At 30.8% G+C, this 25,768-nt stretch overlaps 1 protein-coding gene and 1 long non-coding RNA gene across 5 annotated transcripts; both read right to left on the bottom strand.

The window, feature by feature from the left end:
- Window positions 1,834-3,712, bottom strand: LOC109332728. Its single transcript, XR_002105932.1, has 2 exons — window positions 3,460-3,712; window positions 1,834-2,137 (listed from the first exon to the last, which is right to left on the bottom strand). It is a non-coding gene; the product is annotated as an uncharacterized LOC109332728 (long non-coding RNA).
- Window positions 7,834-10,148, bottom strand: LOC109332424 (ATP-dependent 6-phosphofructokinase 3-like). Of its 4 annotated transcripts, none has more exons than XR_002105897.1 (3): window positions 9,865-10,129; window positions 8,678-9,465; window positions 7,834-8,192 (listed from the first exon to the last, which is right to left on the bottom strand). XR_002105897.1 is itself a non-coding variant. In XM_019567405.1 (3 exons), exons 1-3 carry the CDS (start codon window positions 9,964-9,966, stop codon window positions 9,368-9,370), a joined length of 228 nt encoding a protein of 75 aa, XP_019422950.1. In that variant the 5' UTR covers window positions 9,967-10,121; the 3' UTR covers window positions 7,834-9,367. The 4 variants fall into 4 exon arrangements, 1 of the variants encoding a protein (XP_019422950.1); XR_002105898.1 differs by adding an exon at window positions 9,562-9,608 and having other exon boundaries at window positions 7,834-9,465; window positions 9,865-10,121; XM_019567405.1 differs by adding an exon at window positions 9,562-9,608 and having other exon boundaries at window positions 7,834-9,446; window positions 9,865-10,121.

Raw genomic sequence — 25,768 nt, 5'->3', positions numbered from 1 at the left:
TCATTGTTCTATCAGACTTCTATGAATTGACCTCCAATAGCCCATCAAGTAGTCATCTTGATCGGAGACTCGGTGACATTTACTGGCGGTAATCCTAGATCGGGTAAGATTTGTCCCTTACCTGATTCTAAATATTAATTAGGATATTTTTTTTAAACCGACATCGACTCTAAACTCGAAGCTAACCTAACCATAAATGTTGATCAGGGCATTTTTTAAAACGATCCCGATTATAGACTTGAAACTAATCCAACCCTAAATGTCGACCTGATCAGCCTTTGAACTCGAACCTGACCCAATTAAATATAATGCATACCCTTTGTAGGTAAAGTCTTCTTAATATTATTTATTATTATGTATATGTAATTTAATATATGAAATAATATATGTATATATATTGTTAATCGTGTATATATATTGAAAAAATTAGAGAGTTAATGATACTTTCAACCAAATAGATGTTATTACTCAATATATAATTACATAAAAACACATACAAATATGGAGAGTAAGTAACAATAGGACGATTCCGAACCGAGTCATGTTGGTCCCCTACCTGACCTTAAATATTGATTTGGTCTAATTTTTAAACCCAAACTCGGTTTTACCAGATGAGACCAGGTCCTATCCGTGTCCGATCGTGATCGGGTCAAGCTAGGTGAGCGGGTAGGGTCGGTCTTGCTCATCCCTAACATCTACCACTAACAATCAATAACTTACTCATATTTTTTTTTGCAACATTGTTAAAAACGCATATTATTTGTACATTGGTATAAGATAAGTTGATTTTAAAACATGTTTAGAAGCAATTTTCAATATTATTAAAGATATATATTAGTAATATTGTATAATAACTTGATACAATAAATAAAAAAATTAGATAATCATTAATAAGTTGTGTAAACTAGAAGCATAGCTTATATTTGAAATATTTATTTACAACAAAAGCATATTTGTTCTTTCAACCTAGTAGGTTGTTACTCATTCATTCATAAAGACCATATTCGTTTTGACACATGTTAAAACTACTTATATACAAATCATAGTTCAGAAGACAAATAAAAAAAATATAGATAATCATTAATAAGTTGTTAAAGTAGAAACATAACTTATATTTGAAATATTATTTTACTACAAAAACATATTTGTACTTTCAATGTAGTAGGTTGTTACTCATGCATTCACAAAGGTCACATTCCTTTTGACACATGTTATTAAACATGGTATCCCATTTGCTTAATGTGCAGAATTTTCTCAGAGAGAATGTTAGAGAAGAAGAAGTGATGAATAATGCTTCTTATTTTTATTGATTTGATAGAGTAATATAAAAAGGCTATTTATAGCAACCTATGTTAGTTGGGGAAACTGAAATAACAACCATATCGACTAACAAGTCTAAAAAAGAGAGTTAAGCATGCCTTTAACAGAAAAACAAAAATTAGGCCCAAAATGAATGAATGAAAATAGAGAAAAACATAAAGGAAAAGATGAAGGATTCAACTTATTTGGTCTTCATTTTCTTGAGTGTGTTTGATTGAGCGAGGGACTTCTTCATCTAATTTTAACCCATGTTGAAAATACTTATATATAATTCATAGTTCAGAAGACAAATATACAATATTCATAATGTAAACATATTGATCATGTAACCAATAAAAATAATGTCAATAATTTAAAATTATATAAAGTATATGAGACTAATCGTTAACATGTAAAGGTACATAGAAAATAGTAGTCATTTTTTAATGTGTAAGAATTATAGCAACCTAGAATAAATATTTATTTAAATGAAAGCAATTATAATAAATCTTGTGCTCGCTTGAAATATACAGGAGAAGGAAAAATAAAAATCAACTCATTGCATTTGTAGGGAAATAATAATTGTGCAATCGCCAACAGACCCAAAAGTAATAGAATTACCAAAACAATCCACCAAGAAAGAAATAACAAAAGAATTAAATAACATGTTTAATGAACGGGAAGATAAATCATGTTAAATTGACAAAAGTTCATTGAATACTAGCTAAAGTGATCCATTTCAGTCGAGCCATATAAAAAAGAGCTTAGGGCTTGACAATCCAACCATCTTGTCTGTCTCGGTGTAGTACCTTTTATTGAGGACACATCCAACATGATCCTACAGACCCAAAAAGTATTCAAAGTCATTATATGCTAGTGATAGGAAAAATAATTGCACCATAATAGACTCAACTTCTTTACATTTTAAATCATTTGAAACGAAAAATAAATTGGAAATATCATCTAAATCCAGTAATCTTCACCTTTTCTATTGTAGACTAATTTTTTATATAAACGTATGTCAATTGAACCCTTTTCAAAAAAGTTCAATATGTAAGTCCCTTAAAATTAGATTTTAAGATCCATGTTAAAAGAAGAGAACTCAAAAAATTTCGATGCCTATAACATAATTGAAATTGCATGGGAGACGGACATGTCATCATGGTACTTATCTCTCACTTTCTCGGTCTATGGTCTCCAGCAAGCCATAAAATTCCACATTCGTATAATTACATCCATGACTAAAAAATGGCATAAGTGATATGTTGCAAAGTGAAAAGATCATACCTCTTCTAGAATTTTATTAAAAGTTTCTCCAATTTCAAAAACCATCTATTGTGGAACTTGATAATCATCGATGTTAAAAATCATATAATTGGAAACCCGAGACCATTACTTCAAAACATGGCTAGTGGAATTGCAAAAGTTATTTTACACATGATATTAAAGCATATAAATATGCAGATATGGTTCATTTACATGTAAGACTTAGTGATCCAAGAGCAATGCATGCATAAAGGAAAGGTTATGTCCACAAAGCTATTAATTTGGTGAGTTTGTCATTAATCATATAAGATCCCTTAATATTGCCTTTAATTCTAAACATTGTATCATAAACCTTCAAACGTGTCAATCTTAATAAAATTGTATAAACATGAACGACTATTAATTTGGTAAGTTTATATTTAGAGTTTAAAATCTGTGCACTTTACACTGTCAGCATATCATCCACTATTGATTTGTATTACTTTTGTTTGAGTTTGAGAGTCAATGGTGGTTAACAAATCAATGATAGATGATTTACTGACAGTGTAAAAAACACTTACAGTGTCACTGTATACGTATTAAATCATTCTATTTAATAAGGGGAAAGATCCACTTACTCTAAGAGTAAGTTTTTTAAATTTACTCTTTATCCTACCCATCAATTCTAGAGAAATTCAATGGTTTGAATTATTGAGTTGATCTAAACTATATGTCTATAAAATTAATGGATATGATGGAGAGTAAGTTTAAAAAATTTACTCTTAAAGTAAGTGGATCCCCAATCATTTAATAATATATGATCACTTAATATTGCCCTTTAATTCTAAACATCGTATCATAAACTTTCAAATGCACCAATCTTAATGAAATTGCATAAACATGAATGACTAATACCTTTCTTAATCATGGTCATATAAGACAGAGTTGCCTCCACTTGTCGGATACAATGTAAGCTCTAGATGGCGTATCAATGGAGCCAATGGATTATCATTGCAAACTCTGGAGCCAATGGATTATCATTGCAAACTCCATGTAACCTGGAAAATAATCAAGAAATAATATTGCCCATCTTTCATTCTTTCATGTAAAAAATAGTGTGTGCAACAACAAAAAACAATTCTAATGAACCAAAGTGAACCTACCATATCAAATGGGCATCCAAGTGAGTAGGAGGGGGTTTGACCTGTACACAAAGAAATAAACATATTAGTAATGAATCCGTCAAAAAATTGAAGATTTGAAAATATTTTTTTCTTATTTCAGACGATGATATACTAGGGGTGTTCCTGAAACATGCAACAAAAACAATGAAAAAAATTAAAGATTAAGCATAGAAAGAATAGAAAAAAATCATATTTCTGATAGATACAACATAAACAATGAAAAAATAATTAAAATGGTAGGAGGTGGTTCGAAGTTTATAGGAAGGAATAAACATATTAGCAATGGATCCAACAAAAAATTGAAGATTTGAAAACATCCTTACATTATATTGATGAGAGATGAAAACATTTGGTAAAAGAGAATTTTGATAGAATAAAAACAAATAAATTGTTGAAAAAATTATATATTTGGTGTTGAGAGAATAAACTAATAAATGAATGATTCCATTGAAAAATAAATGTTTGATACAAATACTAATGATAAATGAATGATGATATTGAAATAATAAACTAATAAATACATATTACAATTAGTTTGGGTTATTTCTTATTTATATAGGTAATAGATAGAATATAAAAATAGTAATAATAAATACTACATAGATTATAATAAAAAAAAGGAAGGTTTTAGGTATTTTTTTTAAATATTGGGAGGCTGAAAAAATTCAAATATTTTTTAATAAAAGTTTTTTTAACGAGAAATTCTAGAAAATGAAAGGTTGTTTAATGAGAGAAACTAAAACATTGTAAAAGTCACGATAGAAAATGAAAGGTATTGACACATCATTACGCTATAATTTGCATTTAATAATGCTCATTCAACAACACTCGTGAATAAAATGTTGCTAAATATAAGGCAAAAGAGAATCAACAATATTTGTTAAATCAAACGCTATTAAATTTGATAGACGAATATACGTTAACATCATTTGATTCATTGAGTGTTGTTGAATATACGCCTCAAAGATTCAACAACTTTGTTGATTAGCGTAGATTCAACAACGCTCTTTGTACTGAGTAATGTTGAAACATGTATCCTTTCATGTTTTTGCATACTATTTATATGCAAAAAGTATATAAATATTAACATAGTTTTTGTATTATGATTAAATTAAATAATTGATAGATCTTCTAATCTCAAATTATATATATGAATATTTAATATTAACTTTAAAATATTTCAAGCACTAATATTAATTAATCTCAAATAATTAATCTACTAAATATATGAATGAATGTCTAACTTTTCATTCAAATAAAACAATCAACAACATTCAATGAAACAAACAATGTTGAATGTATATCCGCCTATCAAATTTAACATCACTTTCTTCAACTAGTGTTGTGATGTCATTTTCGAAAATACATTCCACACACTTAGTGTAATGAACATTGTTAAATGTCAAAATCTAACATATTCAACAATGCTCACTACAATCAGTATTGTTAAATGTCATCTTGTCTTGGCATGAAACAATCTATTAGAAATTGAGTCCATCAAGAGCCTGCTTAATACAAAATTTAGCATGGAAGACTTGGGGAATCTCAAGTTCTTTCTTGAATGGAAATTGCATAATTTGTACAGGGTATTTCCTTGTACCAAAGAAAATATATGTTGGTCCTCTTGAATGAAACTGTTATGTTAACTTCAAAACCTTCTTCCACTTCCACACCTATGGATTACAATAGTAAACTCCACAACACATCAGGTAATCCTCTTCATGATGCCTCTTCATATAGAAGGCTCATTGGCAAGTTATTATGTTTCATTAACACTAGGCCTCATATTAGCTATGATGTTTGACATTTAAGTCTATTTTTATCATCACCTAATGATCAACACCAGCCTGCTGCATACAAAATTCTTAAGTATTAAAGCATTCTCTTGGTTTGAATATTGTTTTTCCTAGAAACAATAATACAATTATAAATGGTTTTTCATACTTACATTGGAGTACATGCTTAGATACTAGGAATCATTCACAAGTTGGTGATTCTTTTTAAGAGACTCTCTTATTTCTTGGAAAAGGAAGAAACAAAACACTGTATCTAAATCTTCCGCTGAAGTTTAATATAGAGAGCCTTGTCTATGGCTTCTCATGAAGCACAATGATTTCTTTACTTATTGCAGGATCTTTGTCTTAATCATACTCTCCCTATTAATCTATATTGTGATAATAAATTTGCTCTTTATATTGATACAAATCCTGTTTTTCATAAACATATTGAAATTGATTGTCATGTATGAGAAATAGTTAAAAATGATATGGTGTATTTACATCACATTTCTTCATCTTACCAACTCACTGATATTTTTACTAAGCTTCTAGCATGAGGTCTTTTTCAATCTCTATTTGCAAACTTAGAACATACAAGAACGCTATATAACACAAATTGTCAATGATATAATCCAAGCATATTCTTTGATGGGCCACAACAATGGGTCTATACCTATCACTCAGTTTAGTTTTTAGTTAGTTTTATAGCTAGTTACTTTGTTAATTCATGTATCTATAAATATTTTACTTCCTTCCTGTATTCAATTCAATAATAAGAAAATTTTATTTTGCTATCTTTCTTTCTTACAATATTTTCTTGTGAAATTGCAAATGCAAGAAAGAATTAAGTTTCTATATGGGACCTTACATCACTATATCAACGTAATTTTCTCTTTTACTTGTTACTAACAAGTAAATCTGAACACTTCTATTTTCTCATAATAGCTATCAAACCCAACTCAATAGAATTTCGATCATTTCTATTACTGGAGAGTCCATTATCATATTAGTCATTTCAATTTCCCATGGTCCTTATTTTAATTTATTTTTTAATAAATTAAATTGTAAATATAATTTCCCTTATAATTGGGCACAATTCAATGTCTCTTCAGTATACACGTTTTCAGATTTAGAAGGGTTGTGTTATTCACAGTATACACGTTTTCTAATTTCTAGAAGGCGTATACTTTCAAATCCAAGGCAATTGCCAAGTTCCAAATTAGAACTTGAAAGGGAAATAAAGTATCACATTTTCTCCCTCTCCAGCGCATCATAATTTTGTCCTCTTTTCAATACTTTACAAAAGACCACCAGATAGCTATTGGTTATTGAATCTTTCAAGGCCACATTGTCTAAGTACAAAAAGTCAAAAACACCCTAATTAACCAGTGAATGAATGGTTTTCCAACATTGGATAATCCACCATAGTCCACATTGGTGTGTTTGACTTCACTAACACTGCTACTTTGAGAAGTAATACTCAAATCACTAGGCTAGTCATTGGCAACAAATCAGGACCCTTTCAAATTTCAATGATTAACATACAAGATAAAACATATGAAAGAATATTTCTTCCTCTTGTATTGTTGAGCTTTTTTCCACCTTATAGACAATGGAAGGGCAAAAAGATAACTCATACATTTATATATGGAATCTAAATTCTCTATACCAAAAATTTTATATGCATCTATGTTAATCTAATTTGCCAAATACTTAAATATGTTAGTATGACAATTAATGAGAAATTAAATGAGGTATGTTATTTATTATTAGGCAAAATCCTATTGAGTTGATATAGAGACATAAATTTTGGTATAAAGTATTTTGATTCTTATATATGGGAGAGGATCTACTTATACTAGGAGTGTTAACAAAATTTACTTCACATCTTAATCATCTATTCTATGATTCAGATTTAGTGATTAATTCAAATTACATGAACAATTAGATTTTCATAGAATAAATAACAAACATACAAAATACAAAATATGTTTTTTATACCTTGGAGTAATAAGTGGATACTCTCGTTATATATATTACTTATAACCCATGCAATATGGTACAAATAAAATGATGGTGGCAATAAAATCTACTGAGAAATTGATGGATGCCGCTGACTTATTTTTTATTTGAACAATGTCCGTTCAACTGATCCAATGGTGCTTATTCCCTCTTGGGTTCAATGCTACTCTTTACCAAGTAAAAACCTGATTTATTCCTCAATCACAATTGTGGCCACAATAGTTCAGCTTTAGGAGTTTCGTAATAACAGTATGATTGCAATTGTGGTCATATTTACCCTCATTTTTCCACAACTGCAATATACATAACATAATTATAACTACGACTGGAACCATAAGTTAAAATACTAGTTTATTCTGTCTTTTTTGTGAATTCTCTTCATAGCAATGCAAGTAACCAAGAGTTAAGCAATATTATCAGAATTATAAGTTAATTGATATCATAATTCATAACGTTAGAGTTAATTGTAATAAAAAAAAGGTTATCTGCTCTGCAGAATCACTCAATAACCTATTAAGCTATAACGACCTTCATTCGAATATCAGCAATTAACTGTCATAAAAGCTCTGTCAATTCATCATTGTTAAAACTATATTTACCTCAAAAATCTGAACTGCATCTCTTTGAGTTCCATTTATCCCCCCAATAATCCAATTATATAAACCTGAAATTCACTGACTTATTAGTCTGATATGCATGAAACATGAGATTTCATTTTCTAATAAACAGAAAGAATTATACACCTGATTGATATAGAAAATCAATCATATAGCAACTAATAGCTCCTTTAGAGAAGTATAATTACATTTCCCTTCAGGATTTGTTTAGGAAATTAGAGAGGAATGTAAAGTAGGGAGTGAAAGTTACATGAAACTTATTTCAGAATACAAGTTTGTGATTGATTTGTAATTGCATTCTTCAATCTTTTTAGAATGAGTTTATTACTAAAGCATCCTAAATATTTTAAATTGCACTCTGCCACTTCAATTATAGTCATAATATCCCGATTTAGGGACTCGGGAGTTACCGCAACAACATTGTAATCATAATTGTTGCCATATCAACCGTAATTTTCTGCAATTATAATATATGTAATATAATCCAAACTGCGAATTTAAAACTCTAGAAAATACATGTGGAAACACATACCTTTTGTCCAGGTCCTCCACGCCTAAAATGTACCACTCTTGGACTATCTTTGTGAGTAATAATCTATCAGGGAAAATGGAAACTAATTACAGAAATTAAAGCACTTGTGTCTAAGTTGAAACTAGCATTACAAAACCTTTACTAGGATAGAAATTCTTGGATCACTGTTTTAACTTGCATAGTCCCACAAGAAGTTGAATTCAAAGAACTTTCGAAATGGTTATTTTTGTTGCTCCCTTTCATTAATTTGGACAATCCAATGATGTTCAAACTTAGAGAAATTGTTGGTAAGAATAATTCAATGAATGACTTCGGTTTTATTGTCGAATAAGATAACATTATGTGACAGGACAAATTCGACTTAGAAGAATTTACTATTATATACTCGCATAAAAGTTCGTGATCTAAGCTTTTCGTTTTATTTAAGTACTAGGTGCTATGTTCATATGTTTTTTAACTAGTCTTGCATAAAATTTCTCACATACGCAGAGTTAGAGATTCATCACTGTGTTGATGTAATATGTATGGTTCAGTTAATGACAATACTCATGGTTATGTTTTACGTTCAATTATAGAAGTGTCGCATATTATAAAGATATGATATGTTGTTCCAAATCATTTCTTATATATGGTCTAATGATGAAATGAAAACAACAACAATAATAAAGTTGAACCTATTTGTATGAGACATCAGATCTCGTTAGTATCCCATGACGTTGAACGTTTAAAAATCCATTGAACACTGTCATCTACGTTCACCAAATACTGTCTGGCAAGTGCCAAGTAAACTGAAATTTATCAATGAAGCTATACATCAAAAGAAACAAAAAATTACAAAAAATTACAAAAAAGTTACATCAAAAGAAAATGAAAATTAATCTTACTTCACTACTGAGTAAGCCGGATTCTCTTCTAATGAATTAGAATAACTCTGCAAAATAAAAACAAAGAAGTTATATGTATATATACAATGATTATCACCCATTTATATATCCTTGATATATGAAATTGAACCAAGGCAAAACTGTGAAATTATTATTACACAACAAAGATAGAGAAAATCTGAAACAAAAAGAAAGATAAAAGGATAATTCATGATTATATCGTAGCTAGGAAGAGATGAAGCATGTTTTGATATGTCGTAAGAGATAAGAAGCATATATAGAGAAAGAGGAACGACGACGTACAAGAAGATGAGGTGTGTACTTGGACAACTGTGGAACATCCTCAAGGATATTACCAAGGGAGCCATGGATAAGCTTAGGCTTGTAGTTTGGAGCAGAACCCATTAATACCTTTCAATATTGGAAACCAAAACAGAATTTTGTGCTGTGATGGAAGAAAGAAGAAGAAGATACCAAAGAGTGTTATTTGTGATTATTATGGTTCAGTGAAGAAGAAGAATAGAGCAATGATACATGTAACACATTCAATGGAATAACGAGTGGATCATAGGAGGATAATATTTATACTAAATGTAGTTGACCACTATTTATGAATCAAATATGAGGAGCAATATTTTAAATAATGGGTGTCATTGTTTATGATTGTATAAAATAGTAAGAAAATATGATGTGGCCACAATTTTGTTTCTCAAGTCATTGTGGAGACTCCTACTGAAACCTCAATATTGTAGCTATAACTGTAGAAGTTTGGTAGATATACAATACTTGCCTCTATTGGTGTGTAATTCATAAATGACAAATTGGTCAATAAAATATTAAATTGGGTATCACAAACAAGTATAAAAAGATTAGCAAATCAACAAAGACTTACTTGAAATTAGTCTTTCAACCAAAGTTGTTATTCTAAGTTGATTTTAATTGGGTTTTGGTTGGTTGGTTGATTACACTTACTTTAACTAATTGGATAAACTATTTGGAACAAAAATATTGTGATTGAACTTTACTATTCACTATTAATATACATTTAATTCAATCACACTTGTCCATCTAGCTAAGACTCTTTCATCCAAAGGACCTCAATATTACTAAAAGGTAATGTTTTAGTCAAATTAGTAACTCATTAAATAAAGCTCTATGTCTAGTAACTCTATTCATAAAATGAAAAACTATAACTCACAAAACATACATCTATGTCTAGCAACTATGTTTGTGAAATTAAGTTTTAATATAACAACTCATATGTACTAATCACCAATGTCTTGATCATATTAATAGCTTATTAAAATAGTACTGTGTCTAGCCACTACAATAATAAGATGAATCGTTGACACACCTCTATGTCTAGAAACTATGTTAACAAATTTGAGAGTTATTTAGTTATTGAATTAACTCTATGTATCATAAGTGTTCAAATGATCATATTTTATACACTTTTTTTTATGATACTTAAACTACTTAATCAACTCAAATGAATGAAATTTTACTAATATATGATTAAAACTAATTTAAATGGTCAAGTTTCACCTCTAGAGTATTTTGTAGGCATAATCCGGGGGAATAATTGAAAAGGGATAAGTTATGGATAAAAGCATGAATTCAACCATGAGTTTTCTTAGTAAAATCGCGACAACTCATTCGTTCATCATTGGATCGAGCTGAATTTTGGATATGTTGTTCCTAACTGATGAATCTTCAATGTGAACAATCAGATCATCAAAATGAGCAAAAGTCACTACGATGCGTGCAGGTTACCATGCTAAGCGCAAATACCAATGAAAATCAGCATTGAGTCAATGTTTCGTATACGCTCATCACACCCACTTCTGCTTAGTGCAGTGGGTGGTGCATTGAGCACACAGAGTTGTACACTAAAACGTCACGTTGGAGGTGAAAACAACATTTGAACACAATTTAAGGACTTCCAACTTGATCCAAAGGATACACACTTTGTAAAATTGATTTGTAATACTTGTTTTCAGAGTTTTTAGGGAATTTAGCTCACTTAGATCATGGGAACTAAATGTAAGCACTATATGTGTGAATTTATGCTCATTTGTGAGTGGTTCTACCATCCCATGAGTTATGTATTGATCCTATCTTGCTTGCATTGTGTGAACATGAGTAACTAAGTACTCCCTTGCTGTGATTAAATGTAAATGTAATACAAGTTTGATGTATACACAATGATTTCTTTATATGAAGTTTTGATTATATTTGAGTTCTTGTATGTGCATAATTCTTGCTTTAAATTTGACAAACTTATTGCAAGAATGTAGAATATAATGTTTAGTATCAATCATATTTGCATAATTCTGAACTTGCATAACTCAACAATTGATATATTTTCTATGCATACTTGTATCAAATTATCATCTTATGCATTTTACTTATTAGTATCTAAATGTAGAACTAATTTTGTAATTTTATAACTCTCTATTTGGAATGTTTGAAATATATTATTATATGAAGTCTCACATTGTCTAGTATTAGAATAGAGTAGAGTATCAACGTTATATATTGGACTCAAGTCCCTTGTTGAAATATGCACTAGATATAAGCACCTAAATAGAAACATCCTATGGGCACCGGGGGCATGGGTGTGCTAGGGCTTGTAATCCTTATTCTCTAATAATATATTGGTAGCCGCCTAGCACTCCCGGGGACGTAACCACAATTAGCCGAACTCTGTTACAAAATTCTTGTTTCTTCTCTTCTATTTATTCCATGCCCTTTATTTGATTGTCTATGGCCAAAACTGCGTAACGATCACTTCCGATGCACCAACAATTGGCATCAGAGCCAATTGGTAGATGGCTCTTCACCCATACATTAGATAATAGCTAAAGATTGTGAAGGCGTGATGGCTAGACAAGGTGCGTCAAAGGTACTGTGCAAGGATAAAGTAGATGAGTTGAAGGAGAAGGAAACATATCAGAACTGTGGTGTGGGCGATATATGTGTTGATCTAGAATCCCAGGAGTTCATGCATTGGATTAGGATCAAGGTGGAGATAATGACTCATGTGGTGAGTTAGACTGTGGGATAAGTGTTGACAATATCTCTCTAGATGTTGAGAGAATGATCTCATTTGAGATGAGAAGTGGAATATCCTAATGGTGTGTCTGGGACGTCATAGTGAAGGATATTAATTGTTAGCAAATCCAAAAAAGTATAGAGGCACTGATTGACTTTGATGTAGAGTGTAACATGGGTATTGGCTTTCATGCAAGTTGTAACGCATGCATTGATAGAGATGTAGGGTGTGACATGGGCTTTGGCTTGGATGCAAGGATGTGACATATGCATTAGTTAGTATTGACGTAAGGCGTGTGATGTCGGTATACTTCATATGGTGGAGTATGATAGTTCTTTTGAACTATGATTGTCAGAATAGACAATGATGATAGCGGTTGAGGCTCTCCAAGGAAGCTCTAAGGTTCAGTTTGATAGAGTATTGAAGAAGATGATTGTTGGTGAACTTTTGTGTATAGGTTCCAATATATCGAAAGACTTCCTAGCAATAGGTGGCTAGGTGGCGTATTCTACTCAGAAGCTGCACTACAAGTTTGGAGAGCTAGACTCTTGGTAACATCGTCAAGGATATTCAAAAGGTTTATGTTGTAGGGGAGGAGACTCTTATTTGGATGAGTTGTTAAAGAGAATTAGGCATTGAGTAAGGTGGAGTTATATATTCGCTTAGGTGGAGATTCTTGTGTAGATTTCCTAAGGAGCGAGATATTCGTGTGATTCAATCAAGGTGAATATTTTTGGGAATATTTGAAATATTATTATATGAAGTCCCACATTGCCTAGTATTAGAATAAAGTAGAGTATCAATGTTATATACTAGACTCAAGTCTCTTGTTGTAATGTGCACTAGATATAAGCACCAAATAGAAACACATCATAGGCACTTGGGCTCATGCATGTGCTAGGACTTGTAATCCTTATTCTCTAATAATATCTTGGTAGCCGCTCAACGCTATCAGGTACGTAGGCACAATTGGCCAAACCCCGTTACCAAATTCTTGTTTCTTCTCTTCTATTTATTAAATGTCCTTTATTTGATTGCTTGAGGCCAATGTTGCGCAACGATCACTTTCGCTGCACCAACACTCTCAAACTGAATGGCATAGACTACTAGATATAGAGGTATATTTGAAGGTTCATAAAATTGAATTTTACCATTGTAGTTGCTAGACATAGAGCTATCTTTGGTAAAGTGTTAGTATAGACCAAGACATTGACGGCTAATACAATTGAAGTGTTGTACTTTTAACTCAACTTGCATACATGGATTACTAGACATAGAGACATGAATTTTAAGTCATATTTCTTAATCTTATGGAATTAAGTTTCTAGACATAGAGCTATGTTTCATAAGTTACTAAATTGACTAAGACATTAGCTTTTAGTAATATTGAGGTCATTTATGTGGAGGAATCATTACAAATTGAATTTGTATACCGAATCATGTGTATATGGATAGTAAGTATGAACTTCAATCCCAACTTCTTTTATCATTGTATTACATTTGAATTATATCATGACACAATATCGAAAACCCATTTAAAAGCCACCTTAGAATAGTAATTTGATTGTGAAAAGGCTAGATTCAGCAAGCCCCTGTGAATATGATAACTCCTTAACTCTATACTTGTTTGCACATCGATTTAGTTTTATACTACTATTTATCAGTTAGAAAAGTGGCACCATTATCGGGGACTTACGTCTAAATTATAGCATTGCATAATTAGATTGTTGTTTTAAGCAATTTTAATTTCTGAATTTTTCTGTTTTACTTCTATTTAAGTTGCTAATATGTATGGAGATTTTCTGTTTGTCTAACGGTTGAGGTTCAACATGGATTATGAGACGTTTGACTATGACTCATTAGCTCATGTTGAGCTTTTAGCCCAGAATAGGGTACTCTTAGAGCAGTTGGAAATTATCAATTGGCATATGGCCATGTTTCAACTAAGGGTGACTTATGAAGTCTACTATAGTGATCATTCGACAATATACTACTCAACACCCTTTACCACAGAGGTATATTACTTGGAGGATTCTTACATTAATAGAACTCACAAGCTGGAAGACACCCTCCAATAATTCATGGAGCTAACTTTTGGAGTATCAAAGGAGAACTAATGCTTTGTTAAGGAATTTGGAAACTCGAGTAATTGTAATAACCGATTACTTGAGTCAATCTCAAGTTTCTCAACCAGAGGAACCACCAACATCCATACCAGTCTACATCAAGCTCCATCCTTCCATCCTAGAGGCTGAAGAATTAATAGGAAACAATTAGTTGATTATACTGAGTTAGTTTTATGTTTACTTTAAAGTTACTTAGAACATAAAGTTAATATCAATAATCACATCATTGGCATTCATCCTCTTTTATAAGAGTTGGTAACTAGATATAGGAGTCTTAAAAGAAAACTTATAATGATTAAACCATTCAAGCCAAACGAGTCATGCTGGAAACAATTGATTACTGTCAAACAACCGTATAGACATGTTAATATCATATTGCATTGATTAATCTAGCTTCGTGATCCCTAACATCATGAACTAATGTCAAGCTAGTGACATTAAAGAAGCGCTTCCTAGGAGATAACACAGTGAATTTTACTGCTTTCCTTTGTTTCTATTTCTTTTTGTATTTTGTACTTTGATATGTGCTATTGTGAAGATGAGAGTTTACTTTTGTTGGACTAGGACAGTCCAAACTCCACAGAGGGGGTGAATTTGGCCTAAAAAGAAAGCAAACAACTCTGTATAGTATCTATTTCAATTTACTTGTTGCTGATTAACATGTGTAGTTGTTTTTATGTTATGAAACTTTTGGCTTCTTAGTTGATTGGTTGCATGAATTGACTTGTATTTTACATGATGAGTAAGTACTTAAGGAGTAACATGTTTATTGAAATGTATGATATTTTAATTGTGTTACGTCATTCTAGTCATCATAACTCTTATGAACATTAGCATGATAACATGAAGTTGCCTTTAATTATGAGGTTGTATGAGTAAGTTGAGTGATGCCAGTTTTGAGCTATATACTTTACATGAAATTTTGAAATGATGTGATAACTTGCACTGTTAGTTATACTTGCATATCTAACATGATAGAAAAATATGATATGATCAAGAAATTGTTTGTTTGAATCCACTTAGCCTAAACACATTCCAAATAACATTATTATCCATTGCTAGCCCCTGTGAGCCTGAATTATATTCTTTGATTGCAACCTGAAGCTAGATTAAAAGTTATTATCTAGTCCTAGTTCTAATAGGATATGAGAGCTAAGTGTTACAATTAAAATCAAGTTGGGGAAAGAGAAATAATGTATGAAAAAGTAAAAAAATAATAAGTGGTTTAATCCACTCATCTTATGAGTCAAAAAGAAAAACTCTAAAAAAGAGTAAAATAAAAAGATGAGTGGTGGAGTAATGAAATAAGAGGGAAAACAATAGTAGTTTGTAATTCAAATAGAATTCATACTTAAAAAATTTGAATATACTCTTTTAAACTATTAGAATAGTTTTTTATCCGGAAAAATAATATCTTTTATAGCCCAACTACATTACAACTCTTAAAAGAGCTTAATGATCCATATCATTTATCATTCTTGATTAAGACATGAGATAATACTAAAATTGACTTTGTTGCTTAATTATTGCATGCTTATGAGGGACACACACATTCAAAGATTATTAAACACTTGAGAGTTCACACTTCCTAATTTATTGGCATATGAGTTGTTAAAGTAATGCAATTTTAGATGTCATATCTTGAGATAGTTTGAAATTCCTTAGTATACTTGTCTACTTGTATGAACAACATGTTCTTTGAATGTATGCCATAATAATTTATGTGTAAGTCCTACTTAAAAATCAAAGCATGTTTTTGAAAAACTCAGTTTGGACTCTTGTTTGGGGACAAAAAGGTCCTAAGTTGGGTAGAGTTTGATAAGTGTTCTAATAATCATATTTTTTACTGCACTTTAACAACTTAATCAACCAAAATAAATGAAATTTTACTAATATATGATTAAAACTTATTGAAATGACAAAGTCTCACCTCTAAAGTATTGTGTATGCTTAATCTAGAGGTATAATTACAGAAAGATAAGTTCTGGACAAAAGCATAAAATCATCCATGAGTTGTCTGATTAAACTCGCGATACCTCATTTGTTCACCATTCGATCGAACTGAATTTTGGATATGTTGTTCCTAATTGATGGATCTTCAATATGAATGGTCGGATCATCGAAATGAGCAAGAGTCACTATGTTGAGCGCAAGTTTCCATGCTAAAAATGAGCATTTTGTCATCATTTTGTATGCGCTCGGCGCACCCACTTCCTCTCATCACAGTGGGTGGTGTGCTGAGTGCACGGAAGTGTGTCCAATGCAAGTTTGTATAGTGAAACGTCATGCTGGAGGTGCGTCCAACACACAGACGGTGCACCAAAAACAACATCTAAACACTATGTATGGAATTCCCACTCGACCTAAAGGATATTCACTTTGTAATATTGATTTGTAATACTAATTTTCGGAGTTTGTAGGGAGTTCAACTCACTTAGATCGTGGGAACTAAGTGTAAGAACTATATGATTTAATCTATAGTTGATCATACAATGTGTTATGGCCAAACACAGTCTTATTTGGATGAAATTGATCATACATGTCCTTAAGTTACATATTGGGCCAACCCTTATGGGTGTGGGGCAAATGTGCCGCACATGATCATTAAGTAATGGGGTGTCTGTTCAATACCACCACAAGAATGCACTTCGAGATCAAGCATGATAGACGGACATGCTCAAGAGTCTGTCAAGTGGAGTAGTCCTTATGCCTACCTAACAAAAGGTCTAATATACCGAGCAACTTGAGGAAGCGTCCCATTCACGAAAAGGCAACGCAGGCCCCACACCTACTATCATTCTGTTATGCCACATTCGCCCTACTAGGCCTCAGACTGTGCAGAACTTGACATTTGCTACAAGGTGCAAGCTATCATACACTAGTCGGGGATATAATGTGACTACATGTCCCATCCACAGAGTACAGATCTACCAAATCTACCTAATATGAGAAAAACAACATTCACGTGCCTGAGACAAACCGACAACATCTACAAATGAATATTCCTTCCACTTATCCACTATAAATAGGGGTTCTCCCCCTTAAGGAAGTTTACTAACTTTACGTTTATACTCTCAACTTATCCACTATATAGATATATATGTTTATACTCTCAACTCTTACTCTCTTCAATTTACTACTCTATGATATTCTATGTTATCTCTGTTATTTTTTGACTTAATTGTCAAAGAACATTTTCAAGTACCTCATCTTATGAGTCCAGACACCTTCAGGCTACATTAGGAGATTCTAGAATATCCCTACTCTCCATATCCACCTCAGCAAGGCCAGAGAACACTAATTCCCCATATCCACCTCAGCCACACAAAAGAACACAATGCCCATATATTTTTTATATATACAACTAGTTTTATTTCTTTATCATGATCATGTTACTACTTTTATTCCTTTTAAAATTTGTTGTGTTATCAATTATTATTACTAGCGTAAATTTCGCATTTAATATTATGTTGATGGTAATGACTATTATTTTATATTATTATATAGTTAACGTATAATAATTTGAATAAAGGTCTAAAGTAAAAAAAAAAGATTATTTAATGCTCATTAAAAAGAATACCACATAAAAATATATTAGATTCAAGTCCTCAATAAAAGAATATAATCGAATCCCAAAAATATATATTATGCTCTCACATTCGTATGACACAAATTATTTGACATTCAAATTTCGTTAAATTATGAGCCTAAATATTTTCTCCTAGCCTACAAAATATCAGGACTAACTCCAATTAACTTACAAACTCTTGATTGCTTTTTGAGGAGATGGAGTCAAGCTAGATGAAAAGGATCAGTGTGTTAGGAAACATGCATTGCATCAAAAAGGTGAAGGAGATAACGTAATTATCCATAAAATACTTGCGTGAACATGCACTGTTTCATATACTTGTGTTTGTAATATGTGTTTGATTTAATTGCTTTATTAGTTGTCTTAGATAGTTATATGTGCTTACACTCTTCATATCGCTTTAGGTTTCCACCAACTTGTAAGGGAGCAGTCATGTAGTCAAGTAAAGGAAGGAAATTATATTTTTTCAAAGACAATTGTTACTTATGTCACTATGTAACCCCAAAGAATATTCGTCTACAATTAAATTGTTTATTAAGAATAAGAGTAGAAATTAGTTTTAAGGGAATTGAAATAAACTATAATATTTTATTCAATAGGAGTGGTAAAAATGAAAACATTTCTTCTAATTTTATCTATATTTAATTCCACAGCATGCAAACTGTTTTATGAAAATATATATTTACAAAATAAATTGGAGTCAGGCTATACAATATTCCTTTTAGTAATCTTAAAAAATATATCATTTAATCAACTTGATTTTGGAATACTAATATTGATTAAGTGTAATATTTATGCACTGAAGTATATAGATTTACATAATTAGCATATCATATTTTATCCATTTATATTATTTATATTACTTTTTTGAAGAGTTAATGATAATTAAACATAAATAATACAGTAATAATATATAAAACTCATATATTATTAGTAAATTAATTGGTTAGCATGTTTGAATTCCTTTTATTTCTCATTTATTTTTTATGTGAAATTTTCCAAAATAGATGACATAGATCTATTCAAATATACCCAATTAATAGTAAGTTGGTTTTGTTTGATTTGTGTCCTTGGAGTAAAATGGTTTTGACCGGAACCACCAAGCACATCCAACCAAATTTATTTAGTGTCGGTCTATTTTCCATAAAGAAAATTATTATCCTCTTATACAATAGGAGAAATAATGTGTTATAAACAATATATTTTACTTACTAATGGTTGATTTATAAGTGATATATTACTTTAGTGCAAATATAAAGATTTGACAGGAGGTATATCATTATGCAACCTAACTCATATGTCCTCTATTTATTCATCACATGTGCATAGCCTCGAAGGTTCTTCATAGTAGACACGTTTTCTAATTTCTAGAAGACACACACTTTCTGATATAAGGCAGAAGCAAAATTTCAAAATTGGACTTGGGAAAGAAAAAGAAGGTAGAGTATAATATTTATATATTGAGAGTATAAATATTTATATATAGTTAATATATTATTCATCATAATTTTTGTATTATTTTTAAAAATTAATAATGATTAAATTAATAATATATAAAACTCATGTAATAATGGTATATATATATATATTTTTTTTTGTAAAGAAAGTATCTCATTTTTCTCGGCTCTCCATTGCGTCATAATTTTTTATCCCTTCTATAATTTAGAAAGGACCACTAGATAGGCCAAATTGTATAAAGTACAAAAAGTCAAAAACACATTGGTTTTCCAACTTTGAATATTCCACCATCCAGTCCACATTGGTGTGTTTCACTTGACTAACAATGTGTACTTGTGTTTGAGTATGTTCCATGCCTTTTTTCCCTCCTTTTGATTACCTAAGGCTTTGGTTTGGGAATGTAATTTTAGAAGGGAAGGGAAGAGAATGAATGATTTTATAAAGTTTTCTTTTGGGAGTTGCATGAATGAGAGAGGAAAGTTTTGAAAGGGTTTTCAAGTTTTTTAAAACCTTTCATCTATCTATTTTTATAATTTCTCTAATTTGGAGTTTTTCTTGAAACAAAATGTAAAAATACCTAAATATTTCAGGAAAATTATATAATTACATATTATTATTTATTTCTCATTAATTACATTTTTAAAATAAAAATAAAAATATTCATACATTATCATTAGTTTACTCTCTCACATCTAAATTTCATACCTCCAAACAAGAGAGATGTTTGTTTTCTTTTTCCCTTCCCTTCCTTCCCTTTCCTAGCCCTTTGATATTTCTCATTCTCTTTCCCTTGTAACTCCCAAACATAACATAAGACTTTGTTTAAGAGTTAGGAGGGAAAATGAAGAAGAGAGATGAAATGGTAAGTATTATAGGAAATAAGTACATAATTGTTCGCAATTATTTTTTAATATTTTAAGAATTTGTTAGTACTTATAGATTTATTGGGCACACAAAAATATTTAAAAAAAACTTAGGTTAAATCTACTCAAATTTCAAGATAAGTTCTTTTTTATAACCAAACTAAATACTTCAACATTATTTTGTTTTTAAGCACACAACATAGTTAAGACTTTAAAACAGTAAATATCACTAGGATATTGAAAGACCTCAATTCCATAACTAATCAAAACATCCCATAAAACCCCAAACTTATTCAAATTCAACAAACTAATTCCAGACAAAACTCTAATAACCTAAACAACTTTTTAACTATTTGAATCTGAATAAACTAAACTTTAATTTGTATTTAAACGCATAGTAATGTATAGTGCCACTTAATTGGTGTTAAAGTGAGGTGTTTGTTCAATTAAAGTTATTATTGTTCAACCTTTGAGCCCTTTAGATTGAATTGTATTTGTTAAGTTTTTCGGGAATGATTATTTTATTAAACACTTTTTTAAAAGTAAATATATGTTATGCATAAGATTAAAATTGATTTAAAAAGTTTAATGTGCAATTTTTTTAATTCTCCATGGTTAGTATAGCCAAAAGCAATATAAGGATAAAAAAACTCAGATCGATTGATTTTGGTTAGCTAAGTCTAATCCATTCTATCATAAGGATTTTTCACTATTTCCAAATTAATACTAGTATTAAACACCTTTTTAGACAAATATTCTTTCACTTATTAAGTATCTTTAGGCTCTAAACTTAACTGATGTGTGCTAAGTATGTGCAACCCTCGATTTGAATGACAAGACTTGGACTTATTCAAGAAGTGAATGATAAGGGTTATTCGGTTCACAATACTGTTTGGAATCATTAAAATCAATGAATAATATGTATGGTTTGTATTTGACCATGGATAATAGAACAATGCGAATCTTTGAAGAAACAAGGAACCTTGTCCATGGGCCAATCAACCGCCACATATTTTTTTCGCAATTTTCTGAATATTTGTAATTTCCCTATTAATAAGTGGTTTCAGGCCTTTCCATGCTAAAACTCACATCTTTATTATGGTGTGTGTGACCTTTCAAAGGTTTATCTCTTCCTTACCCCAAAGGACTTAGTAAGAGACAAAAGATTTGTTGATTTATTAGAACTTTCACTTTCATTAATGAAGTTGCCTTCTTGTCTAGTTTATATAAGCTATATATGTACTCCATTTCTAAATCAATATAACATGAATAACCTTGTTTAGAGCTATGCTTAGAACATAATGTCATATTGTTTCTCATAGATTCCAAGTTGAACTCAGAACATATCAAGGAGTTTTCCTTGCACGCTCCAAACTAAAACTTAATAAGAGATCATTCTCAGTTGGCTTTCTAAGGGTTTATCATCTTCTTTTGTCTCTTTCATTTTCCCTCATTCTATCAGTTTCATTTTCCTTCATAGCATTAGATTTAAGCCACCATAAAACCCCTTTATTGTTGTTTTTCTTCACAATTTTGGACCTACATTATCACACAAATAAGTAGTTGTTAGTTTTTCATATTAATTCATCATCTTACTACCTCCAAAACTCCAAACATCGTAAACACTTTCATTATCTTAGTTTTCCAACTCGAGAATGATCAGAAGCATCCCCTATCGATGTTCGCAAAGGGTTGGCCACCCACAATTTGAATGACAAAGCTTTGACTTATCCACAAATTGAAGGAGTAAGGGTTATTAGGTTCATAATAGTATTTCGAATCATTTAAATCAAGGATGAATATGTAAGGTTTGTATTTGACACATGAGGATAGAATGGTATGAACATGTGAAGAAACAAGGAACATTGGCCATCCACGATCGTAGAAGAGTACACAATCTGACCATGTAATTGGACAAATTTTCGATTTCTTGTACTTTTCTGAATAATTGTACTTTGCGTATTTGAATAAGTGGTTCTAGACTCTTCTAGGCTAAAATTCATGTTCTTATTATGCCATATGTGGCATTTCAAATGTTTCTTTTTTCCTTTCAAGGAGTACATAAAGAGGGCTATAAAGTGAATGTTGTAATTAGAGGAAACCATTTTATAGGTTTTATGGAGTATGTCAGTTTGAGGTTTTATGGATAATGCCAAAGCACTACCTAGTATACACAAAGACCGCATCTAAGACAATTATAAGAAACTATTATCATTTGGAAGGCTTCATCTCATTGTTAGTGAGTGGGGCTAGAAACGAGCTGATTCTAGTTGAGTATAACTTAGCTTAGTTGAGCTCGTTAAGGATTTTCATGGCTCGAAGCTCAACTCAAGTTTAAAATAAGTTGTGTTTCCAACTTGATTGAAGTTTGCAAAGTGTTCGATAAGCTCATCAACTCGAATTGATTTGATTCTCAAGAGTTTATGAATTTTCTAGTTCAACTCTTTAGCTGATTAGTTTAGTACGTTGGCTCGAATGATAATTATTTATTTAACATAAAAATTAAATATTTTCTACAAGCATATATAGATGTATATCTTTATAAATACATACATATTTATAAACATATATATAATTGAGTCACGCCATAAGTCTAACAAGTCAAATTGTACTGAGCTCAAGTTCAACTCATTTATATAATAAACTTAATTTTTAGCTCATATTTGACTCATTTGGTTCATGAACCAAATTTATCAAGCTAAACGATGAGTTGAGATTCAAATAAATATCGGATTGGCTTGGTTTATTAATAATCCAATTAATAAGAGATTTGGGAAATATTAAGACAACTCATGTAATTGAAGGAGTCCCCTCATAAAGGTTTGGTTGATTAAGACTATCTAATATCGGGGTCCTTGAAAATTTATGAACACGAGTAAAGGATTGTCCAGCAAAATTTTATATCGAACTTTCGTTCTTCCTTGTAGAAATATAAATTCACCATTATGAGTTCTATTAGTTTAAAATTTAGATCTTTTACGTGCTTTTCTAAACTTCGTTTGCAATGTTTTTTTATCTTATATTTCTATTTAAGACAAAGAATAAAGAAACTACAGGAACATTTTCCCTAGATGAAGAATGTCCAATGGCTAACATGAAGCATCATAGATTAGGGCAGTACCAAGGATAGATGGGAAAAGAGTAAAAAAAGGAAAGAATGAAAAATTGAAAATAAAGAAAGATAATGGACACACACTTGAAATCTATGAAGTCTTGAAAATTTGAAAGTAAAGAAAGGTGATAGACACACACTTAAAATCTATAAAGTCTACACGCAATGTTTAAGTGTATAAAGTTTGACAACTCTCTCTTTTTTGGTTTATTTGTAGCAAGTTTAGCATATTTCATATTAATATCATTGCATTAACTAAAGAAAGTCACTAAAGTTGTGTATTTGTTCACAAAATTGAAGGGTAGAAGTATTAAAGGAGAAAAAATGGAAGAGAAGACAAAAAAGAAAGGTGGAGGGCAAAAATGGACAGAAAATGTAAAAGACATGGCCATAAAGAAAAGGAGGCACGATCGTGCATCCTCAATTACACGGTCATGCCACCGACATGTCTACATCAACTAGGGTCTTCATGGTTACACCACTGAATTCAATGTAAGTGTGCTACGTACTTGTGCAACCATGCCAATTGTGATGCCTATAAATATAGAGCTTATGTCACTTAATAAAAGACATTGATTACATTCGATAAAATAATGTTGATATAGTAGCTTAAGAGTAATAGATCTAGGGAGTAAAGTAGTATAATGTCATTTTCTACAGAGATATAGGAGCGATTTAGATTTCCCTACACATTGCACATAATATGTTCTTTGGAAATTTAGGATTTATTATTATAACAGTAGTTTATGGGAGCGATTTAGGATTTATTAGTGTACGACTAAAGTCATAGTCGAGATCATGCTATTGTACATGAGAGAAACTTTAGGCTTTTCTTATCTTCTGGAAAAAAATGTCTTTGAATGCATAATGTCTTTATGATTTCTTATTTTATCTTTTATAGTTTACATAGATTCCAAAAAGTCATTTATGTTTTGTTTCCTGCCTAAAGGTTCCAAGGGCACCCATGACTATTGGGAGTACAATTTTGGAAGGGAAGAAAAAGTATGACTTTGTAAAGCCTCTCCCTTGTTTGGGAGATTGATGAAGGAGAGGGGAAGGTTTTGGAGGGTTTCTAGAGCCCTCCAAAACCCTTAATGTGTCTAGTTTCATAGTTATCACAATTTGGGATTTTTCAAGAGACAAAATATCAAAAGAGTGTAATATTTATGCATGAAACTGTAAAGATTTAGACATGGTCAGTGCATCGTCCACCCTTCACTTTGATTTTTTTTTAAAAGTCAATGATGATTGAAAATAAAGGTTGAATGATGCACTGATAGTGTAAAAAACTCTTACATTGTCAGTGTATATATTTTTTTCTCATAATACCTAAATACTTTTAGTAAAATTATATTATTATATTATTGTTCATTTCTCATTGTTACTTACATTTTTAAAGGAAAAATAAAAAATATTCTGACATTATTATTATTTTACTCTCCCATCTAAATTTCATACTCTCAAATAAAACTAATAGAAATACTTGGCTTCCTCCCCTTCCTAATCATTTGATCAATCTCCTCCCATTTCCGTCATAACTCCCAAACAAGCCAATATATATCTCAACTCTCTCTTGAGATCCACCAGCCGTGTGAGGCCAAGAAGGTAATCAAATCAATGGTTTGTCGATTCTTCCAAAAGGTTCTTTTGTTTTATGAGACAATACTTACAATGCAATGCATGTCATAGACATGGACAATATGTTTCGGTCTATGGGCCCTTTGTTGCTTAAATTAACTAGATGTGAAAATTAATCATATTGGTTTGACGTGGTTGTATAGAATTGTACCACTCCGACATACAACTTGGGTAACGCTTAGCAATACTAATTTTATTCATGGGTTTAGCCCCTAACTATTTCTAGTACAGTTATTTTTTAACAGCTGGTTCAATTAGAAAATCAATCCTTATACAATTACAATATAACAATTATATCAATCATCCAGTCATATAGGTTAAAAGTGATCGTATCAACCGGTTTTTAATTTAACTGTACTAGTTATA

This window comes from Lupinus angustifolius, chromosome LG18, assembly GCF_001865875.1.
Source record: "Lupinus angustifolius cultivar Tanjil chromosome LG18, LupAngTanjil_v1.0, whole genome shotgun sequence".
Lineage (NCBI taxonomy): Eukaryota > Viridiplantae > Streptophyta > Magnoliopsida > Fabales > Fabaceae > Lupinus > Lupinus angustifolius.
This window is presented reverse-complemented; position numbering and strand designations above follow the sequence as displayed.

What these genes read in the sequence shown, in the direction of transcription:
- LOC109332424 (XM_019567405.1), bottom strand. Translation starts at nt 9,966, where the DNA reads ATGGGTTCTGCTCCAAACTACAAGCCTAAGCTTATCCATGGCTCCCTT. An exon ending in AGTACACACCTCATCTTCTT is followed by an intron (nt 9,609 to 9,864) that starts GTACGTCGTCGT and finishes TTTATTTTGCAG; the next exon opens with AGTTATTCTAATTCATTAGA. An exon ending in CCGGCTTACTCAGTAGTGAA is followed by an intron (nt 9,447 to 9,561) that starts GTAAGATTAATT and finishes GGCACTTGCCAG; the next exon opens with ACAGTATTTGGTGAACGTAG.